This window comes from Amia ocellicauda, chromosome 1, assembly GCF_036373705.1.
Source record: "Amia ocellicauda isolate fAmiCal2 chromosome 1, fAmiCal2.hap1, whole genome shotgun sequence".
Taxonomy (NCBI): Eukaryota; Metazoa; Chordata; class Actinopteri; order Amiiformes; family Amiidae; genus Amia; species Amia ocellicauda.
In genome coordinates, this window is record NC_089850.1 from 50025403 (window position 1) to 50048478 (window position 23076).

Consider the following 23076-nt stretch of genomic DNA (forward strand, 5'->3'; position numbering starts at 1 on the left):
CCTATTTATAAATGTTACCAAATTTTCGGCTTCAACCACATCGCTGGGGAGTTTGTTCCAGATTGTGACGACTCTCTGTGTGAAGAAGTGTCTCCTGTTTTCCGTCTTGAATGCCTTGAATTCCAAATTCCATTTGTGTCCCTGCAGTTCTGGAAAAGCTCATCTGGTTTGATGTGGTCGATGCCTTTCATGATGTTCAAGACTTGGATCAAGTCCCCACGTAGTCTCCTCTGTTCCAGGGTGAAAAGGTTCAGTTCCCTCAGTCTCTCAGTAGGACATTCCCTTCAGACCTGGAATAAGTCTGGTTGCTCTCCTCTGAACTGCCTCTAGAGCAGCGATATCTTTCTTGAAGTGTGGAGCCCAGAACTGCACACAGTATCCAGATGAGCTCTAACTAGTGCATTGTACAGTCTGAACATTACTGCCCTTGTTCTCAATTCTACACTTTTGACAATATACCCTAACAATCTGTTTGCCTTTTTTATTGCTTCCCCACATTGTTTGGATGGAGAAAGTGAGGAGTCCACATAGACTCCTAGATCTTTCTCATGCGTTACTTCATCTAGATCTGTACCTCCCATAGTGTAATTATAGTGGACATTTAGTTACCTGCATGTAATACCTTGCACTTGTCTACATTGAATTTCATCTGCCAGGTGTCGGCTTACAACTGAATATTATTTAATTCCCTTTGAATAACCCGTGCTTCCAAGATTGTATCTGCTGAACCACCTGTTTTAGTATCATCTGCAAATTTGACAAGGTTGCTAACTATCCCAGAGTCCAGATCATTAATATAGATTAGAAAAGGCAAAGGTCCTAGTACTGATCCCTGTGGAACTCCACTAACAACCTCACTCCAGTTAGAAGCAACTCCTCTTATCTCTATTACAGTCTGGACCACTGCCCACTGCCTTGTAACTCAGGATGATCATCCAAAGTGAAAAGGTCCTCTGCGAAATGATCAGGAATATTAATATTGCATATCGTTACAAGAAGAGTAAGCTGATGCACAGGTTGATAGACAGCACTGTGGAGTAGTGGTTAGGGCTCTTGATTCATGATTCATGACTCATGACTCATGATGTACCCTTGAGCAAGGTACTTTACTTCGATTGCTCCAGTAAAAATGCACAGCTGTATAAATGAGTACAAATGTAAGTCGCCCTGGATAAGGGTGTCTGCTAAATGACAAATAATGTAATGATAGAATGTTGAATGTAGTAAGAGAAGATGAAAGTGAGCTCATTGAGTTACTGCACCTCCACACACTGTACAGAACCCCAATGTCAGAACCTCTTTAGAAAGAAAACAAGGAAGACCTTGAATAACTTGTATAACATGCACTGTATTTGTAATACCAATAATGACAACCTAATGGAATTCCAGACAATGCAATCATACTTGTGCTTTTTTAACTGTCCTGATCTGGCTATACTGTGGTAGTCAAATCAGTAAACCACCTTCATTTGAAACAACCTTATTCAGTCATTTATTTAGATTTTGTTAATTTAACAGAGTGTGCTATAATTCAATACCCACACCACATTGTGTATGTATTGCATGCCATTCTCCATGCTTAAGTAATATTATTATTACCCAGTAGTAATAGTAGTACTATTTTGATAAATTACCACAGAGGGGACAGAACTGTGGTCCAATTGTCATAATAATAACAATATATCCCTCATCTACCTCAACTGAAATATGTCTGGTAGCTGTGTTTCACACTAGTTTATGTTTCAGTATCAAAATGCGCATTTCCCCATAAAAGCGCGACTTCTCCAGAAACTGAAGTGGAAGGACTGATTGTGTTATTAATTGTAATTAAGAAACAAATTAAATATATAGATAAACCTCTGTAGACATACTGTATATGTATGTGTATGTGTGGAGAGACAGTTTATTTACCAACCAAATACATGGCATAGGCTATTATATATACATATTTAAATAAGTTTCTGGCGGATATTAATTGTTTGCATCCCAGATATCCTACCTCAGGAGGAGAAGTGTTATTGTACACTGAATCCTAAATTTGTGGTAAAAATATAAATGGAAGAAGGTCAACACTGTATCCGAGTCTCCTTCTTTAAGAAACGTCACAGTCTAGTCTACAGCGTAGTTGGAGGAATGTGCTGTCAATCATCTACCCTGGAGGCGGGACGACGTTGGCAAAACAAGCAGGCTGTTCCGCCGTGCGTGGCTTTGCGGGTTGACGTGCTGGCTTTGTGCAGGGACTGCAACAGTAATTGCGGACGGACAGCAGCCGATCGGGGATATCGCGAAACATACCGAGACCCCTGTTCGTCTGCTTGAGAAAGGTGAGGACTGCATACAAACGCCGACTTGAATGGACCTGGCCATACTATTTTATGCAAAGATGGAAGTCTTTTGCTAGCGATGCTGCTCTGTAGATGGGGTGACGCTCTGTTTGTGGGTTATTTTGATAAGTGATGTATGAAAGGGAACAAAACTTTCATCTGAGATCTCCTTCCGAGAGGGAGCTGCAATGCTTTGCCGAGTCCGGGCATGCGCAGTGCAGGGCCCGGTCTGTAGCGTACATCTGCAACATCATACGTCACTTTACATCACCACGCTTATCAGCTGTTCGGCACTAATATAATATCAGAGTATTTATTTGAGAATTATAATTTTTTCAGCTTAAAATGAGTAGGGTTATTTCATTACTTTAGTATGTATTACACTTTGAAAGCAAATCCGTTGATTATTTTTGTTTTATTTTAAGTGTTTTTATTTTATTTTAGAGTTGACCCACACAAAGAGAGTAGCAGGTGGCCTTCAAATGAAAAAAAAACATGCTTTGGAGAATCCACCAGATGTGGCTGTAAATTAATAGGCTATACATACACATATATACACACAATTATTTGCAGATGTTTTTATTAGTTTAAAACAACCTGAGTCTGGCTCAGAAGGAGAGGATCATCCTGAAGCAGCACTACAACATGGTGTCCAGAAGAAACGCAGGCAGGCCAAGCACGCTGTGGCCTGCTCCCCCCCCCAGCCGATGCTCCAGGTAGCTGACACCTTTGGGACGGTTCACTCCCTCTGAGATTTGCAACACCACTGAGACCACGCTTCTCCTGCTTGTAAGAGGGAGCTTTCTGTTTCACGGTGAGCGGGGGCTTCAATAGAGTGTCACAGTGCAGATGGTAGCGACAAATGGCCCCTTGTGATGGTCAGGAGGGATGAGCGCCCGTGCGTTTTCCCGGCCATCTTGTGGAGCTGCCCCTCTACTGGACAATTATGCCGAGAGGCCACACCATCCGCCCCCGTGGAGCTGCTGAAGGCCATGGCCACGGTGCACTAGTCTTCAAGGAGGCCCTTGTGGACACCGTGCTCATCTCACTCGGGGGCCATTGAGGTACATAGGTGCTGGGGGGTTGCTGGCAGCTGCAAGCGGAAGCCCATGCCAGTCTTTTTCACTGCAAATGGAGACGTATGCTGCCTGTTTTGTTACATTGCAGTAAATAGTGTATGTATTGTGTACAGTTACCACAAAGCATTCTTCTTGTGTATTTATGGTTTACATGATATACATGCTCACTTACTACGTGACTACATTATTACAGATAACTCTGCTCGTCAGCCTTGTCCCAGTGTGTCCCATACACCGTCTATAAACCACACTTGTCTGTCTCTGCAAAGTTTACAGAAGTATCCAACACATGGTCTCGGGCAATATACCAAAGCCTGCAGCTTGTGAAACTGGAAAGGCCTCAAAATGCATTGCCCCAGGAGCTGCATTCCCTTTCCTGTGTCTGTTTTAATAGAAACATGGCGTGTGCAAAGGGCTACGCTGCCCTGCAAGAGCAGGCGTCCACGTCCAGCGCCTGGCCTGAGCTTGCAGAGGGGAGCGGGGTGAAGGAGGAGCAGATGGAGCTGGCATGTGACCAGAGCAACCCTGCTGTAGGCGTGGAGGGAGTGGAAGCGTCTTTGGCAGGAGGGGCAGTGAGAAGCACCAGCCAGACGCATTCCTGCAGTGCTGTGGCGGGTGAGCACACTCTCGGCATGAGTTTCAAAAGTGGCCAAGGATGCGTTTACTAGTACTCGTATTGTTTATTTTGATCTCCCCTATGCTCCCTTTCCCCTGGCCCTTGACTGTGACTTAACATCTTGTCTGCACTTATCAGCTTTTACAATCTGTCATGTATTATGCCTTGAATTGCACTGTATTATTGCCCTTTGTATTGCTCTTATATTTTGTAAGTTATTTAAATAATAATAATAATAATAATAATAATAATAATAATAATTTATTGTCATCCCTGCTTCCAGTCAGTCTGGTGCCGAAGCCATTTTCTTTTCTAAGCCAGATCTATGCAACCGAACAGCTTAAGGTGATGCATGGTGTGCTTTACATTAAAGTGCTTAGAAGGAGTTAACTAATTAACCCCAGTGAGGTTTGAGAATTTACTTTGTCTCCACCTCATTGTTGTGTTGCCCCTTTTGAAAATCTTGTGACTTTGTACCTCCTCGTTTGTTGTGAGGTCCGTACTATAACAGCTTTGCGTGTGCGTGTCTGTGTGTGTTTTAAAATGCAGGTTGCGAGGAGGGGACTCTGGCCTGTGAGACTCAGTCTGAGCAGGGCCGGGGGAATCCGGAGAAGCAGGTGTTGGCAGCGGCTGCCCCCTCAGTGAAGCAGACCAGCTGCGTGTCGGTGCTAGTTGCGAGCGACGTCACTGAGCTGGGATCAGTGCACATAATTGAGGATGTTTACCTGGCAGCTGCCATCAAGGAGGAGATGACTGAGGAGACATTCCTGAGGCCAGGTGAGGAAGGTCGTGCTGCTGGCTCTGGGCTGGGGTCAGGAGCTCATCTCGCACAGATAGGACTCTAACCTGGCCCCCAAAACCCAGTGTAAGTGAGCGCCATCTTAAGCCGACAGAACTGACGTGTTTCATTTTGTTTAATTAACTGTCTTATTTGCAAGTGATCTCGCATCCCTGTATTCCATTAAAAAGCTTTCTCCATTGTAGGCTGTGCTGAAGTAGTCTTTATAGATTTGCACCTGCCTGCAATGTAAATATTTCCACTACACAGTCACATGTACACAGTCACCTAGCACTAATTAGATCCCCCCCCCCACCATTATTAGATTATTTAAATTATTGTTACTATTTCCTCTTCCCAGCAGCAGCAGAACCTGGAGAGGCATGTTGTGGGAGACCAGCCGATGCTGTGGACGGGTCCTCTGAACGCTGGAGGGGGCCGTCTGATTTCGAGACTCTGAAGGCCCAGCTCCTGAGTGCCAAGCCCTGTGTGGCAGATGACGGCTCGGTGGGAGCGAGGATGGGCTGTGCCGGGACAGAATGGGCGTCTAAAGACTGCAAGGTGTGCGGGAGGAGCTTCAGTCACAGAGAGACTCTGCGGCTACACCAGCTGCTCCACAAGCTGGATGACATGTACGATTGCGCGGTCTGTGGGAAGAGCCTAGTGGTGCGTGCCCACAGGAGCCAGGCCTGCATCTCCGGGCAGGGCCAGGGCCAGGGCCAGCATCAGTGCGCAGACTGTGGGAAGAACTTCAGCCACCCCAAGAGCCTGAGCAGACACCGGCGCATCCACAAGGCTGAGCCCATGTACGGCTGCAGCTAGTGAGGGCACAGCTGGCAGCTGAGGTTGTCAACTTTCTGTGTTAAGACTGAGGTGGGGGGGAATCTGACCCAGCAGCTGAAGAGGGGAGACTTTGGTGATGTGTGCTTGCGTTTTTATGTATGTATATGCATCCCTCTCAAGTCACCTTTAATCATACATCTGGTTCTACCATGTACACCATTCTAAAGCTGAAGTTTTATAAAATTTTATTTCAAAAAGGTTTACATCAACAAAAGCTTTTTTACAAAACTCTCACACTCTTTTTGGTGGGTTGGGACCAACCAGGACTCCTTTAAACACAAATAGTATATTTTACTATGTGTTTTTGTCATTGTTTTTTGTTTTTTTTACCCGTCATGCAATCTTTAATTCTAAAGGGAGGCTTTTAAATAAATATAAGTATAAATATAGTTACCATTATACATGTCCCTCTGCTGCATCCCAAAGGGAAGTTTTTAACCTCTGTGCCAGCAGTACAGATCTACAGCTACTCTTGGGTTTTATTTCTGTGTGTGTCAGTGGTAATGCAGGCTGGCACCTGTTTGCTCCCTCTAGCAGCCCCGCTCCCATCCTCGGCCGGCTGCTTTAGGCATAACTACAAGTTGGCGTCTCCTTCACCTCACTGTAGCCCTGATGGTTAGAGAGCTCTGTGGAGAGACGGAGAGCGAGTTAGGGCTGTAAAGACCACAAGTTTACAATTTAAGCCGAGTTTGCAGAACCACTTGACTCGTTGTAATTTTATGTCGTTATTTATTTTAGTTTTTTAAGCCTCTTTTAGAATTCAATATTTTGGCCCATTAAATTTAACGTTATGTTAAATTGATCAAACACTTTTTTAAAGATGAAAAACCAAAATGGTACATTTCATTGTACATCATATATATACACTCACCTAAAGGATTATTAGGAACACCATACTAATACTGTGTTTGACCCCCTTTCGCCTTCAGAACTGCCTTAATTCTACGTGGCATTGATTCAACAAGGTGCTGAAAGCATTCTTTAGAAATGTTGGCCCATATTGATAGGATAGCATCTTGCAGTTGATGGAGATTTGTGGGATGCACATCCAGGGCACGAAGCTCCCGTTCCACCACATCCCAAGGATGCTCTATTGGGTTGAGATCTGGTGACTGTGGGGGCCAGTTTAGTACAGTGAACTCATTGTCATGTTCAAGAAACCAATTTGAAATGATTCGACCTTTGTGACATGGTGCATTATCCTGCTGGAAGTAGCCATCAGAGGATGGGTACATGGTGGTCATAAAGGGATGGACATGGTCAGAAACAATGCTCAGGTAGGCCGTGGCATTTAAACGATGCCCAATTGGCACTAAGGGGCCTAAAGTGTGCCAAGAAAACATCCCCCACACCATTACACCACCACCACCAGCCTGCACAGTGGTAACAAGGCATGATGATCCATGTTCTCATTCTGTTTACGCCAAATTCTGACTCTACCATCTGAATGTCTCAACAGAAATCGAGACTCATCAGACCAGGCAACATTTTTCCAGTCTTCAACTGTCCAATTTTGGTGAGCTTCTGCAAATTGTAGCCTCTTTTTCCTATTTGTAGTGGAGATGAGTGGTACCCGGTGGGGTCTTCTGCTGTTGTAGCCCATCCGCCTCAAGGTTGTACGTGTTGTGGCTTCACAAATGCTTTGCTGCATACCTCGGTTGTAACGAGTGGTTATTTCAGTCAAAGTTGCTCTTCTATCAGCTTGAATCAGTCGGCCCATTCTCCTCTGACCTCTAGCATCAACAAGGCATTTTCGCCCACAGGACTGCCGCATACTGGATGTTTTTCCCTTTTCACACAATTCTTTGTAAACCCTAGAAATGGTTGTGCGTGAAAATCCCAGTAACTGAGCAGATTGTGAAATACTCAGACTGGCCCGTCTGGCACCAACAACCATGCCACGCTCAAAATTGCTTAAATCACCTTTCTTTCCCATTCAGACATTCAGTTTGGAGTTCAGGAGATTGTCTTGACCAGGACCACACCCCTAAATGCATTGAAGCAACTGCCATGTGATTGGTTGGTTAGATAATTGCATTAATGAGAAATTGAACAGGTGTTCCTAATAATCCTTTAGGTGAGTGTATATATAAAGCACTGATGCATTTAATTAACTTTTTTTTTTTTTTTTTTCCCCCAACTAAATAAGGGCTGGATTCACAATTCCACTTTAGCACTAGTCTTTAACTACCCACTGATATTTTAGGTAGAGTAGTCCAGAACACTAGTTGAGGTCTGTGAAGGTTTTATGTGCCCCTCTTCTCATACCCCTAGCCCCCCCCCCCCCCAAAAAAAAAAAAACACAGGTGTTACTAAAACACAACAATAAAAGCTTTATCAATATGTTCCTTGGTATTTTAGGAACAGACACATCAAATGTGTATATATAGGATTATATATCACTACAGTTACATGCTACACCATGAAGATGACTTCTAAATTCAAGACTGGAGAATAACTTGTCGTTCTATGTGTTGACCCTCAGTATCATCATAAAACCTCCAAGCAGCCTTCAGGTACATTAACTCTCCAATAGACTACTCTTTGTCTTTATCATCTCCTAGATGCTGCTTGTAAAAGCTGCTCCTCAAAATATGTATGTCCTGTCAGCACAAGGTGATTTTGTTGACCACACCTGCTTATATGCATGTCTTTAAAGAAAGAGTTGCATCGTTTTGACATGATTCAAAGGAAGGCATAAGTGGTCTCATATGTGGGTTATTGTATTAAAATAGTTAATCAATGCATTTTATGTAGAGCAAAAGCGATACAAAAATGCAGCTTTTAAATTTGTATAAGTCTTCCCATCTTGGAGTACATCTTTTGGAGTTGACAAAACTATTCTTATTTTACCACTGTGAGATGCAGCTATTTCTCTCCTAAGGGAAAGTTATTGTACCACAGACAACCTGGGACAGTGGTCTCCACTCTGCTAATCTATACAAAGTAATCCAGAAGAACTAGGGATGGGCTGCTGGGAGGTCAGGCATAAACATTACTTGATAATTTTTTGCACGTCCCATATGATGATGATAAAAATGGCCAGTAGGATCACACGCTTGATGACGTAAATAAAGACTACGGTACCGATGCCCATGTTCTCGTCCAGCAGGGTTCCAGGCTGCTTGCTGTGCTTCTTGTCTCTGTCTGCTCCGGAGAGGTCGCCCATGATGTCCACCAGAGTGCGTTCCCCTTCTTCCCTGTTCTCGCGCGCCTCCTCCTCCCTCTCTGCCCTCTCCTCCCTCTCCGCCTCCGCCTCCTCGTCCTCCTCACCCTCCTCTCCCGCCCGGGCTCCCTTCCCCTGCCGCCCGGCCCTCCTCCGCCCCCCCCCTGGCGCCAGAGAGCAGACGGCCCTGATCCGTCCATAGGAGCGCAGGTGCGAGACGTTGGCCCGCAGGAAGAGGAGGATGACGTTGAGGTCATTGAGTGGGCAGCCCAGCTTCCGGCCGCTGAGGAGGCCCAGGGCCGGGAGGACCTCGTACACAGACAGGAAGCTGCGGTCCCAGCAGAACAGGCGCAGCAGGCCAAACAGGATCATGGGCGCCAGCAAGACGTATACAGCCCCGTTGGCCACACTGATGACCTGGAAAACAAGCAGGCCGGTCAGCTTGCACTGCACCAGCGAGGGCACCCAGGGCTCGTCCCTCAGCAGCCCTGTCTTGACGAAGCAGCTGAACTCGTCCTGCAGGAAGGCCGACAGGTGGAAGTAGACCAGGTAGAGGCAGGCGGATGAGAGGAAGAGCAGCAGCAGGAAGCTGCGCAGGAACAGCATGCTCACTAGGAAGTAGGAGCGCTGCTTGGCCTGCAGGTACCGCTCCAGCAGGGGGAACTCGAAGTAGCGCTCTCTCTTCGCCCTGCGGGTAAGAGTAGCGACACAGCCGTCAGAGGGATGGGTGCTTGGGGTTTGCTCTCAGGTTTACAGGTCTTATTGTTTACATATTCTGCTGTGCTTAATCTAGTTTGTACTATATTTTTTGTCTTTACTAGTGATCTGGTGAAGCCTGTAGCATAACATTCCTTACCAAATATTGCTTTTATAATGTCTGCTCTTCAAATTTCGTTAATTACATTGCTCTCAAATCCTAGTAAATCTGCCATTCCAGGTTCCCCCCCGTCCCCATTCTCTCCCCGCCATTACCTCTCCAGCTCGGCCTGGAAGTGCAGCCGGTCGGGGGTGTTCTGTCGCAGCTCCAGAATGCACTGGGCCAGGCGCACGGAGCGGTTGTAGGACTTGTCGAGCTCATCGATGACAAAGAGCAGGTCCGAGCCCAAGCTGGGTGTCACAAGGAACCGCCACATCAGGGCCGGCAGGTACATCATCACCGCCATGACCAGCAGGGAGTAGGGGAACATCTGCACACGGGGAGGTGAAGAGGGATACACAGCATGAGTTCACACATCGCATCAAGGGTGACTTACTGTACGATTGCTTCGCTGTTTTTCCACTCGGCTTTGCTTTGCTGACCTCTCGCTCACGCTACATGAGGTGGCATAGAGCAGGCAGGGGGAGGGAGAGCATAGTGAGCAAGGGCAGCCCAACATCAGGACCATCCCAACCGCACAGAGACCAGCGGTCCCAGATCCTCTGCACAGCACTGACAGATGCAGGTTCTCTTTTCTTGGTATCCTATTCTCCTAACAAACTAACTAATTGAGCTTAGGGCTTAACTGGACCGGTGGATCATTTCCCCATTTCTTACAATGCCGATAATTTTGAGAGATCTGTGAAACTGCTAGGCTGCACTACGGCCCTCCAAGACCAGAGCTGTAATTCCCTGCTGTAGGCTACAGTACTCCTCCAAAACCACTGTACTCGGGTGTTCAATCCAGCATGCAATCCTTCCAAATCAGATGGACAGGATGTTTCAACATATCTTGGAGCTAAGAGGCTGCCAAAAGAGGTTCTTCTGTATTTAAAAACTGCTTTCTTTATAAAAACATATTTATAGCGCTGCCATGCCAGTTATTACACTGGATTTGTCTGCTGTTTTTGTCACTGTACCATTCCATGCGGTCTGTCCTTAGTTTGTAATACAGTAGTACAAATATAGAAAAGTACAAATGTTAAAACTGTAAGGTGGCCAGAAGATCCACCCACTATGTCATTTTAAATTTATATTTTTTCACTCAAAATCTGGTTAGGATATTTAAAGGGAAAAAACATGAAATAAACAAAACTAAAAAAATCTGCTCCATATGAAATCACCAGGGCTACTGTGCTTTTCAGCCTTATTGAAATCGCCTTCTAGTCAGAAGAATTGGAAAGAGAGCAGTAATGTTACAGGTGCCTTCAATCACCTTAAGCTCAGCTCTTAATTAATGAATCCACTATTGGAGTTCAATGCTAAAAGCTTGGTTGTAAAAAAATACCAGAATACCTTGTGGCCCTTCAGGACCAGGACCGAAGTCTCTGTTTAAACTCTTACAGTGTTCAATGTGTTAAGATACTTTGTGCCACACAAACTCAGGGAACACTAGGTAATTGCTTTTTAAAGCCAGAGGCCTCAGGCTTGAACCTCCTTGTATCAGATTAAATGATCTGGCCTCACCTTGTGCACCCACAGAGATCTCTCCTCGAAGTTGCCACTGCTGTCAAACTCGTGATGCATCAGGGAATCCCAGCAGTAGGTGTCCACGTAGGCAGCCTGCTTGGATGTGAAGTTATGGGGAGGGAAACAGCTGATCTGTGGGCCTGGACAGACAGACAGACAGACAGACAGACAGACGGACAGACAGGAGACCGAGAGTTAGACAGACCAGCAGACAACAAGACAACCAGGCAGGTTGGGAGACAAACATTTTTTTTCTTGGGAGGCACTGACAGGCTAGAGTGAGAATGTTATAGTGCACTGAGAGTTTACATAAACTGGATGCAGTGCAGTGCAGTGCAGCACTTCAGGACTGGCACTCAGAGGCACATCCTCAAACACAGAGAAATGGAACAAACTGGCCCTGCAGCACCTGGCTGGCTGAGATCTTGGTATCAGAAAGATGCTCACAACCGACCTGTCCCATGCTTTAGCAGAAGCAGTGAGCGAGGCAAGGTACATTTGTTGTCGAAGTTTTTATTTATAATTTTTTTATGATTAGCTTGCGGTTTGGGAAAACGCTGAGAGTCTTAAGTGCTCATGTGATGGAGATGTGGCGAGTGAACATGTCCCCCTTTGCAGTTTCATCTAAAGGCACAGCTGTTGTCTGGTTTAACAAAATGTTAACTGCTAAACCACGACGGCAGTGGCTACACCCTGGCTGCCAGCCCGATCCTCACTCCTCTCCCTGCGGAGGCACAGCCCTGTGATGCTAGGTTGAGATGAGAACTGGGTGGCCAGACACTGCATAGGAGTCCTCTCCCTCTTTATGGATGTTTTAAAAGAAATGTCCACTGCCCTTTTCCAAGAATTGCACGTAACCCATAATTTAACCACCAGTCAAAGCCAAGGAGGTACCCCACCCACTGCTGTAAAAAACACTGCCTAAGATCTGTAGTTTATAATTTAACCGACTACAGAGCACCATTACTAAGGTGTAGATGTAAATTTGTTCACATGTATGTGTAATTACTACTTTACACTTGGCATCCCTCTCACAGATCTGCTAGCAAATAATAGTAGTTGTTACAGTGCATGAGTGAGGTCCATGCATGATCCAATTCTGCACCATGCCACTACACATGGAGTTTAGATTCATTCCAGCATTGTAACTTATCTGACAAAAGTAAACCGCCAGCTTCCTCAAACGCACGCTGATTAATTAAACTGAGATCCCCGTGGGCCACAGCAACAGTCTCGCCAATTACGTCTGACTTCAAATCACTTTCAGCTCATCTGCTCTTACTACCCTCACCTGAAGGTGTTACAAATAAGATCAGGTTGTGGGGATTAACTTGCAGCATACGAGTGCTGTTTGTTATGTAGCACACAGCCCTGGCCTCCTGAAGGCTCCTGAAAGGCTAGGTTTCCCAAAGCTGCTACCTATTAGACATCTCTGCAGGGAAGCCAGTGATTTCGGAGCAGACAGAGCTTGTTACATACATAAACAAGCAGCCGGGCACCAGACGCAGCCCCAGCACTCGTTTGTAGAAGGTGCCACTTTTAAGGCATCACGTCTTCCAATTAATCAACAGACCCTCTGTTTTTAATTATATAACGACGTGTCCGGCAAACCACAGGGGCTTGGAGTAGAGACAGACAGGCCACAGTTTAATAAGGCCATGCTGACAGCTCCCAGTGCCACCCCCTAACCATCGACCACCTAGTCAGCCAGAATGACCTTCCTGAGCAGGGATGCCACTACACAGGGCCTTTAACCCTCTACTGTCCAGTGCCTGTTTGCTTACTTGCCTGTCTGACTGACTGACTGTCTTTTTGTCTCTACGTAATATGTGGTATGTATTGAGAAAGGAAGAACAGGGATTATTCATTAAAAGAACAGGAGCTGAATGCTGACCAGTGGAAATCTCCCTAGCGAAGGCCATGGACACCAGCAGCAGGGGCAGCCCCACAGAGACAAACTTGATGACTCGGTCCAGAGGCAGCTCCAGAGCCAGCACCCGCAGCCGAGAGTCCACCCCGCCCTCTGGGAGCAGGGCGTCAGACAGCATGGCCTGCGCTGCCGCGTTGGCGATAGACATCTTCACTGTGCGCGCAGGGAGAACACACCTGCCAGACAGAGAAGGGAGAGAGGGGAGTGAGAGAGACAGAGAGAGGGGGGTCTAATTCAGATTCAGATGCAGTCCTGTTTTTAAAAACTGGAAAGGGAGGGAAAATCAAGATCTCTAAAACGACATCACATCAGAAGGCAGTAATGGTTGCATTTTTATTTGTGCTGTTGTTGTTCTCTTTCTCTCGGGTTGCTGTACTTGTGCTTTACTCCAGTGTTACCCAGCTCGACCCCAGTTTATCTGCGCTCTGCTGTGCGCTGGGTGAAGGTCAGGGCTGAACTATGGTTTTGGAGATGATTGAATCCTGCATTTGAGAGGGAGGAAAGGCACTCGTGCACAGATGGAAAGATAAACTCTATCACACCGAGCATCTCCCACACAGCTTACTTCACATCATTGACTGCACAGTCTCAAGGTACTTCACACTACCTCACAGGCCAAGGAAAATAATACAGATGTATTTTTCCAAAAGGAAAACTAATTAGACACAAGCCCAATGCATGTTGGGTGGATAGCTGAATACATATTACATAGGAAAAGTAAGTAAAATAAATACTTTATGGTAAGCCAGCCACAGTGCCATAAAAAATCTTAGCACTTTGCTTAATGTTAAATATACATTTTATCTTATCTGCAAAACATACAACCTTATATTGGCTCTATCAAAAATGTAGATACATAAATAACAAAACAAATACAAACAAACAAACAAACAATCCAACTATCTTACTATGCTAAAATGTTTCCTCATTCAGCCATATATTACTGAGAAGCACTGAAGGTGTGAATGAAAATCATAGACGCAGTACTGTGTTTACAATTGAATGACATTGAAGAGGAATCTCTGAACTGAAAGATCAATGCCTGTCTCTCTATAGATGTATTCGTAAAACTAAAACCTAAAACTGAATCAATTTTCCTTTCCAACACAAACAAAACAAAACAAAACCCTTCCATATCAAAAGACGGACAATTAGCCGTTGTTTACTACGCTTACTTGCCATTACATATCAATAGTAACCCCTTTAAAACAGCCTCAGCACCAGAGAAGTCCATAGTATAATACAGAATAAGATTAGTTCGGAAAACTTCACCCACCCAACTAAAGGCACATCCACAGGAATGGAGGTTTAGCCACCAGGGGTTGAAGTGAAAGCTAGTGTAGAAACAACAGGAGGTACCTTCAAGCAGTCCTGGGTGATAGTGGCAGAGGCAGAGTCTCAGTCCTGTGTGAATCAGTGAAGACTGGAGCACAACTGGCACGCACTTTAAGTACTACAGGGTAACCCTCCATAAATGAGAGGCTGCGCTGGGCCGGGCCAGGCCAGGGGATAATTACAGGGTCTCGGTGCCGTGCGAGGTTTGCCTGGCAGTGCTGTAGGAGCTGGGCCAGACAGCACAGTGACCGGGGCTCACAGATGGGGCAGGGCGGGGCAGGGAGTGGCTGGCCCAGGTCTGAACTGAATCGTGCTCATCAGTGTAGTGCAGCACCCACATGCTTCAAACGGAGAGGGGGGGGGCCTGTGGCTTTTCCCGTGTCTTTAATCCACAGTCCTATTTATACACTGTGGCTCCCGACTCGGCAGAACCTGCTGCAGAGATTTTTCGCTCGGACAGGCAATTACACCAGGGCCCCGCCATGGCTATTTCAGTGCTGCTCTGCTCTGTGCTGCCCTGGGTTTTTTGTAACCCATTCTGCTGCCTCTCCAAGCACCTCCGCCCTCCCTCCCCTCTCTCATGGTGCCACATTCCTGCCTGCCTGCCTCCCTCTCTGGCTGCCTCCCTCAGGATCGGTCTGGAAATCCAGCACGGCCACTTTCTCAGGTCCCCTCAACTCTACGCAGCTCCAGTCCTGGAGGGATCGGCATCAACGGCAGGTCTTCATGGCACCTGCGCTCCAGGACTCACTGCCTAATGTAGCTCACTATCTGCCTGACCACTCTAATGACTTTTTCCCATTTCCAAAAGGTGTTGGCAATGCAGAGTGAGGGCGCTTCCTTACCTTGAAAGGGTCCCTAAAGCTGCTGAGCTGTATGTCCAGTCAAGCCTACCTCAGCATTTCTCCTTGCTTAGGGGACGTCCGGACCCAGTCTCCAGCAGGGTTTCGTGCATCTCATTAAAACCTCAGCTGCTTAAGACGCCAGCTGGAAGCTCATTGTGAACAATTATGTGAATAAATGCTTCATTTAAGCAATGAACAACGTGAGCTGGAATAATAATTTAAAACACACAGGTTCCCTGAAGAAGAGTCTTTGTGTGAGTCTGGATCAGAAGGGTAAACAGTGTACTGCAGCACAGACACACAAAATTATGAAAAGGCCAGGGAAGTCCTGTGGAGCGGGGGTACTCTGTGCTTTAGAACATGCATGTCCTGGCAGTGGGAGATGGCAGGCTCTCTGGCAGTGTTGTGGGGTACAGACCGACAGAGCTGGGTGTGCATGTGTAGTGAGTGGCGCAGAGTGGGGGAAACTAGGATGCAGTATTAAACAGTACGTAATTAAGGATGTTAACATGAGGTTTGGAGACATACAGATTACAGAGAGAGGAGCTGCATTTAAAAGTTTCATAAAGCTATTCTGGGAATTTCAAAACGTGACTGACAAGAAGAAAGCCACAGAGGTTCTGCAGCATCTGTAATAGTTATTTGTGGTTTGCCTTTTTGCCAAGATCCAGTCTCTTTTAAGTGTGTGATGATAGTCTTGTTTTAATCATGTCATTTTAAAAATGTCCTGAATTGGATGGCCTTTTGCCAAAGAAAAGAGACAGAAAATGTATAAATACATCCTATTCTATATTCAATTGGGTGAAGCAAAGACTGACAGAATTCTGATTACAGTGCATTTCAAACTAAAATTTCAGTACAGATGATGTAAACAAGGACTTTGGAGGAATTCAATATTGTGTAGCTATACTGTAATACCGTAAAATGCTTTCTGTCAAAAGGGAAGGCTTTAGTTGATATTAAAGGTAGGTGACTGCAACACATCGTAATTTTTCATTGTAAAGAAATGTGCCCGACAGCGCAGGAAGTCTGCAAACAAAAAAAATCTGACATAAAAAAATAATTCAAGGGAAATTGCTGGGAAAGGTTTCAATAACCAGGCCCACATGTATACATAAATCTATGATTACAAAAATACAGATAGAGGTGATCCTTCTTTCATCACTGACTATAATCTGATCAATCCATCATACTGTATATGAAGCTGTAGAACGACAGCTGTGTCCCATATTGAATATATAAATAAGTACATTATGATAACTGTTATTTTATGCACCAGGGATTACAGCTGGCATAATGGTATTCCTTCTACAAGTCTCAGAAATAAATAATAAAAAAGTGACTTTTAAAAAATGAACGCATTCTTCAAAATGAATTTACTATTAACGTAGCCCTAATTGATTTGTAGTTATTTTTGCTTTTTCGATAAATGAAAAGTGTAACTGCAAGAAAGCACTTGTCTTGTGGAGCCTTCAATGACAGATGGGGAAGTTTAGCATTGGAAGTGCTTGTAGCCACAGATGAGCTTTGTCACAATATCTGGGTCTGTGTATCAGAAAGTGCAGCAGCTGTTTCAAGTGGAATCAACAAAATCCTCACCAAACGTCCCTCAACGTTAGGCATAGGAACCTGCATCCCTTTTCTGACAAAACCACCAGCAGCCTCAGTAACTCACCCCTCTCCCTTAAATCCAGCATCACTGCTAATGTGTTTCCGGGAAGGATGAGTGATTACATGTTGTCATGAGGAAAGCGGGGTCCATTCCTGTGCCTGGGATGCTGATCAGAGCTGGGAAGTTTTCCCACTGTGTCCTTGGAGTTCTGTAAAAGGAACAGCAGAATTTGCAGCAAGATGAAACTTTGTGATTTCAGTTAATTTCCTTAACCAAGAAGGATCATTTCACATAAGTCTCTGCATCCTCGTTTGTAAACCACATGAGATACATATTTGAAGAGATACATAAGATACATGTATTGAACATATAAGCAGCACTGTCAAACCAAACATACCTCCTAGTGTCATATAAACACTTGGTAATGAATCTGTTGATGCTACCATTAATTTTGTAAATGATTTATTTAATTTACAATCAGCAGAACATGTGGTGTGTGTGTTTATTTTCTTCAGTTTTCTTTGCATCTTGCCAGTGTCTTGCTAATGAGAATACAATGCAAAGTCCTTTCCTCCCATCACTTCCCATTATCACTACATGTATTGTACCTGTTGACACTGCAGTGTGAAAATGTGCTTAGGAATCCAATGCTGAAAATGGTCCCTTTTCACAATTTACCATGGTATGCCGTTCCTGCATTCCTGATTTCCTACTCTGAATTTTTTCTGCTGGCCCGTTGTTTCCAGGGTTGTGACACACACCAGACCTCCCCAAGACTGAGCCCAATTTCCTTGTGATTTACCCATGGTGCTCCACAGCCAAGTTCTATACTGGTCACCCCACTATTTATACATCTTTTTCAAACTATTTTAAATGATGATGATGCACCCAAAGCTAAACATTTAGTTTTAATAGAAATACCCCAGTCTGGGGAAGTTTCTGCACATTCTGCAATTAATCCCACTGGTGGAAAAGGTTACGCGACTCTAACACGGTACTTCCCTGCAGTTTATTTGGTTAATTGTGTATTTGGAGCGTGTCTGTATTGGTTCCACCCTGTAGTCAAAGAGAGGAGCTGTTGAGTACCATACAGTAGCTCTTCTGGTCACGGTCACTTCAATCTGACCTAGTACATGTGACGTGGTTGTCTGTCTGAAATTTCTAAGCTTTCTCTTTCTCCTGCATAATGAAGCTTAAACTGGTAATGTTTCCATAGCTTTACGCTGCAGTTATCTCTCCATGTAAACTAGCAAGCGTTGTTTACGTTGTTTGTTCAGTGCTATGAACATTGCCGTTTCAGCACCCTTGGTTAGCACACGATAACATTTAACAAACTCCAGCTCTCTTCCCTGAGTGCCACTGTTTATTTTGTTTCCATGCCATTGTGTTTCACACTGTCCTCCATCTAATACCTGCTGCAATTAATACACGTTACTCGGCTTTACCTTTGACTGAGACTGATAAGGACCAGTGAAACTGCCAGCTGGTATCTATACAAATACAACAGTGCACTTTTAACACCCTGTTGATCTCTGCTATGCTTGGCTGTTAAGATGTATTCTGTCACTCTCTGGACTAGGCACACAGGGGAGCAGGGCCCTGCTCTGCGGTGAGTCCTTGGACCTCTTTCAAAGCAACGGAACTAGGGCTTTGGCTTAATTTTTACTGCTCATCCCTGAACTGGTAACATGGCAAAAATCAACCATGATGTCAGAGGGAACAGACAGGCCACTGCTTGCCATGCTTTAAGCCTTTCTTCTCTGAGGCGTCCTGGGGCCACAGCCAGTGGGGACATGCAAAACAAATTAATAAGATACATTTCATCGTTTCACTGTAATAGTGAAATAGTTTAGAATAAATGTCCAAAAGAAAAATAATAACCATGTTCCTTAAATAGGTGTTGGAAAATGTTGGGATGGATGTTTTTCAAACCTGCTCCTCCACCGTAAAAAACAGTTTAAACACCACCCACTCAGGAAGTGTACTCTGGGACGTAACACACAAGCAGTGCTTTGTAAACGGTACATTGAAAAAATCTTTCAACCAACAGGTCCATTCTTTTTTTTTTTTTTTTTTTTTTTTTTAATAATTAAAAACATTCTATTGAAACACCATAGATTATGCCAACAATGTGTACAAACAAAATAAAAAAATGACCCCCCCCTTTTTTTGTTTTGTTTGACCTGCTTTGGACAGCGAAGGGGAAGAAAGAGCAAGCGTAAAGATAAATAAAACGATAATGAGGAACAGGCTTCACAAGGAACAATTCAATGAACATTCAAAGAACAGAGAATATATCTTTTTTATAAAAGAAAAACACATCAGAAACAGATGCTTCAATATTTTGTCTGTTTGTTTTGCACAAAAAAAGGCAGCGTTTTCCTTCACAGTTTGCAAATTCCTTCACGTGAACAGGGAGAGACGTTTTAAGCATCTCTGTGATCCATGTTCCAGGCTCGACCCCCTGTCCATACATGGCAAATACATGTCTGTGTCATTAATAATAATAAAAAACAAATCATAATAAAATCCTATTGTCTGTTCAAAAGCTCTGGAGCAGAGCCGTACAGGATGGGCGCTATAGCCTGCCATGTTCGTGGTTCATTCCTAAATTCCTGGCTGCAGGGGAAAGTGCAGAAGCCTGACTCCGTGCTCAATTTAAAAGAAGAAAAACAAATCAAAACAAAGAAATATTCCCTTGTTCCAACTGCCAGAAGACATGACAGGAGACAGGCTGACAGGAGAAGAAAGTCGTATTGAACGGAGGACGAGAGGGGGTTAAAAATTAAAAATAAATAAAACGCTCTCCGCTGTTCAGTTGCTCTGGCTGTGTTGGAGGGTTCTTACAATGGCCCCTCACACTGAGGGGGTGCGGAGATCTTCAGGCCAGCCCTGCAGGGTCACCAGCCAGACGCGTGTCTTCTGAAGCAGGCCCGGTTTGAAAGTCACTCAAGTAAAACACATCTTGGCCTTTGTGTTGCTCTGCAGCAGTTCAAAACTGGTGCCTCTTAAAACATGATTCCAGAGGTGAGGTGGGCACCTGCCTCTAGCTGTTTTTTTGTGTTTTTGTTTTTACATGTTTAATTCTTGCTGAGTCGTCCTTTAATATGAAACACCATATTTTTTAAGCCAGATTGTGGGAGTGTTCTGCTCATCCATGTGAAATGGCCTTGCGGGATTAAAAACCATATTGTTGAAATTAACCTGAGAATTTTATGAACTGCGTCTGAATTAAGTGTGACATCATGACCGAGACAAACCCAACTCGATAGAGAATGTAGCATGTCAACCGATTTGCAGTCTGACTGGAAACCTTGACCCTCTGTGGTACGTACACGGTTAACCACACATTTCATAAACACTTATTATTTTAAGGTTCAATAACCATAATGAATTGTGCTGTCTGTATTAATTTATTTTATTATGTATGCACGTATTTTATTCATTTTTTCCAATTATATTTTTGTCCTTGTGTCATGCTGGCTATTGAACTTTAAAAACACAAAGTGCCGAGACAGTTTTCAATGTGTGTTTGAAGACATGCAGTGCCAGATGGGGGCGGACAGATGATCATCCTCCAGACAGAAATGCCTCGCACTCTTCGATCAACCTTCAAGACCTCTTCCCGTCTCTTCACCCCTTTGCACATGTCATTCCCCCGCCCCCATTCTTTTAAGTCTTCATTTCTGTGTGGCAGTTTTCTTTTTTCTATTTTGTCAGGAAGTATGATGAGCTACACGAGAGAATGAAGAATGGTCCGGGTGAGCTTTCTCTTCCTTTGATTTTTGTATTGTTAGTTTGTGTGTGTGTGTGTGTGTGTGTGTGTGAGACTGTGAGTATGTGTGTGGTGATCTGTGGTGCTGCAGTGTAGGAAACAGGGTGCTTGCTCTCCAGTCCAGCTACCACTCTCCCCCTCTCCCCCTCTCTTCCTCTCCTCCTCGTGCTCACTCCAGGGCCTCGCTGTGCTCCAAGCCCAGCTCCCCCACATTGGTGGTGTGCAGCTGCCTCCCTCCCTCTCCTTCCTCCTCCTCCATCTCCTCCTCTTCCTCTTCCTCCTCCTCCTCCTCTTCCTCTTCTTCAGTGCCATCCAGGGAGTCATCCCCCCCACCTCCCAGCATTGCCTGCTGCATTGCCAGAGTGGCTGAATCTGAGGACAGGGGCTGCAGGCTGTCCATGGGCAGGGAGCCTAAGAGAGAGAGAGGATGTTACAGACTGACAGAGACACAGACACAGACAGAGGTAGACTGAGCAGTAGCTGGATTGAGGGACAACATGAAAGAGAGAGAGGGAGGGTCTGACAGGGAGACAGTTAACAGATACAAAGTTTGAAGTGACTATTGAAGGACGACTGCAGGGATGACTAGGGATTAGGAAGGCAATGAATACAGAATGGTTTTAGGTGTGTACATTATAATTGAATAAACTGCAGAAGTAAATGTAAACGTAAGTGTTTGACAAAGCAGGGGGAGACACCAAAGCCAGCACAGTACACTACACTATGCCAGTTGAGGGACAGCCCCCACTTGTAGTACTGAAAGCTCCAGGCCAACACACTCCATGACCCCCGCCCCCCCAGAGGCCTCACCATCAGAGTTGTTGGCAGAGTGAGCGCCATGGGGCTGCAGGACTCCGGCCACAATGGAGTCGGGCCAGAACCGCTGAGTGGGCCTGTGCTGAGACTTCATCTTCTTGGCCTTGGGTGCTGGGTCTGGGTTACTGGCATCCAGCATGGGCTGTAGGATCCGCCGGCGTGCATTGATGAACCTGCAGGGGGCCGGGGGACACGCACACATGAGCGACAGCACACAGACACACAGGGCCTCCGTGGCAGTGTGGTGGAGTATATTTCTCCATCAGAACCAAGAGCTACAAAACCTGAATAAAGCACAACAGAATGCCATACCTGCCATCTGTCTACCACTAGACTCACAATGCCGTTTGCATATTGTGCATGTTGTGATAGAACTGGCATAACTGAACATGAAACATAATCCACATTTCTTCCTTTGAGGCAATGCAAGTTATGCTAAACTAATTAATCACTGTTAAAACAGCAGGTGCACGAAGAGAACAAATGGTTTCCTCACTGCAAGTTCCTTCATAGACTTGTGTCACCAGCAGTAAGACCCAAGCCCAGCAGATCTGATTCATTTTGTTCTGAACTGCATTCCACAGGCTGAAAGAAATGGACTGGACACCACCATTTGCACAACATGGTTTCACCCCAGATCAAGTTCAAATAATTCCCATTATGAAATGCAACACTGTTGTACACGAGGCTATTTATTCCAACACACACTGGGCATAAAGATAAAGATCCACAACTCTTGAAATTGTATATATTTCTGAGCTCAACAAAACTATAGAAACTAAATTGGGACCCCATTGAACTATAAGGTATTCTTCCATTTTAATACAAATGTTTTTACTAGTAGCTGCTCTCCTGACAAAGGTGAGTCTGGGCTCTTTTCCACTCAAGTCAATCAGATTGAATTTGAATGGTCTTCCATCCCACGCCGAGTTCTTCTGAAGACAGCAGTTCTCTGACGAACAGGACTACCATACCAGCACTGTTTATTATTAATGAAAAGAGATGATTACTCTTCATCAAGGTTATTTCCCAGTCCTTTGTGTACATATGTCTTTATTGTTTATAATATGCATTGTTTGCTTTACTTGCCTTTTAATTACAAAAAACCAGTAAGTCACAGGAACCATAAACCTAGAGCCTAAAATCATCTCATCAACCTCACTTCACCAGCAGAGGGAACCCAAACGCTGGGAATGAAGAAGATAGAAGGAAACACTGGCTCAGCCACCAGACCAGGACCCTTCTGGAAACAGGTTCAATTTTGGTGATTTAAAACAAATTCATGTTCTGACAATTTTGAGGCTTATAAAAGAGTTTTTAGGTCACTGTTCTAACATCTCCATGCAATGTGATTCTTCATATAATTATTATTAATGTTCAGTTCCAATAATCAATAACTTCTCCCACAGCTTTTGCTTTAGACAGACGAACCTTCGTGCAGTGCAGTGATTCTGCATCAAACGTGTGTGTGTGTGTTTTACCTGATATAATCTAAAATGAGGCTGCGACACTTCTGTCCCCTATGACAGTAAAGTGTAGTGTAAGCATTCTGGTCGGATATGTGATCTCCT

General features: G+C 44.8%; 2 protein-coding genes and 1 long non-coding RNA gene across 4 annotated transcripts in view; 1 reads left to right on the plus strand and 2 right to left on the minus strand.

Annotated features, from left to right (window-relative positions):
* The first annotated feature begins 2169 nt into the window (after window positions 1–2169).
* On the plus strand, window positions 2170–5837 carry LOC136752548 (uncharacterized). 2 transcript variants are annotated; one of them, XM_066707968.1, is made up of 4 exons: window positions 2170–2324; window positions 3798–4018; window positions 4569–4796; window positions 5159–5837. In XM_066707968.1, exons 2-4 carry the CDS (start codon window positions 3802–3804, stop codon window positions 5617–5619), a joined length of 906 nt encoding a protein of 301 aa, XP_066564065.1. In that variant the 5' UTR covers window positions 2170–2324; window positions 3798–3801; the 3' UTR covers window positions 5620–5837. The 2 variants fall into 2 exon arrangements, with proteins under 2 accessions (XP_066564065.1, XP_066564074.1); XM_066707977.1 differs by having other exon boundaries at window positions 5162–5837.
* LOC136752566 (uncharacterized) lies at window positions 5809–8864 on the minus strand. The gene is made up of 2 exons (XR_010817316.1): window positions 8728–8864; window positions 5809–6266 (listed from the first exon to the last, which is right to left on the minus strand). It is a non-coding gene; the product is annotated as an uncharacterized LOC136752566 (long non-coding RNA).
* A 44-nt stretch (window positions 8865–8908) lies between these two features.
* pknox2 (pbx/knotted 1 homeobox 2) overlaps window positions 8909–23076 on the minus strand; it is a gene marked incomplete at its 3' end in the record, with an annotated part of 97749 nt that continues 83581 nt past the window's right edge. The window contains exons 12-17 of the mRNA XM_066714104.1: window positions 21500–21678; window positions 20860–21100; window positions 13087–13298; window positions 11190–11332; window positions 9779–9993; window positions 8909–9494 (exon numbers count right to left, since the gene is read on the minus strand). Coding sequence (XP_066570201.1) covers window positions 8909–9494; window positions 9779–9993; window positions 11190–11332; window positions 13087–13298; window positions 20860–21100; window positions 21500–21678 — 1576 coding nt within the window. The remainder of the gene's footprint in view (window positions 9495–9778; window positions 9994–11189; window positions 11333–13086; window positions 13299–20859; window positions 21101–21499; window positions 21679–23076) is intronic.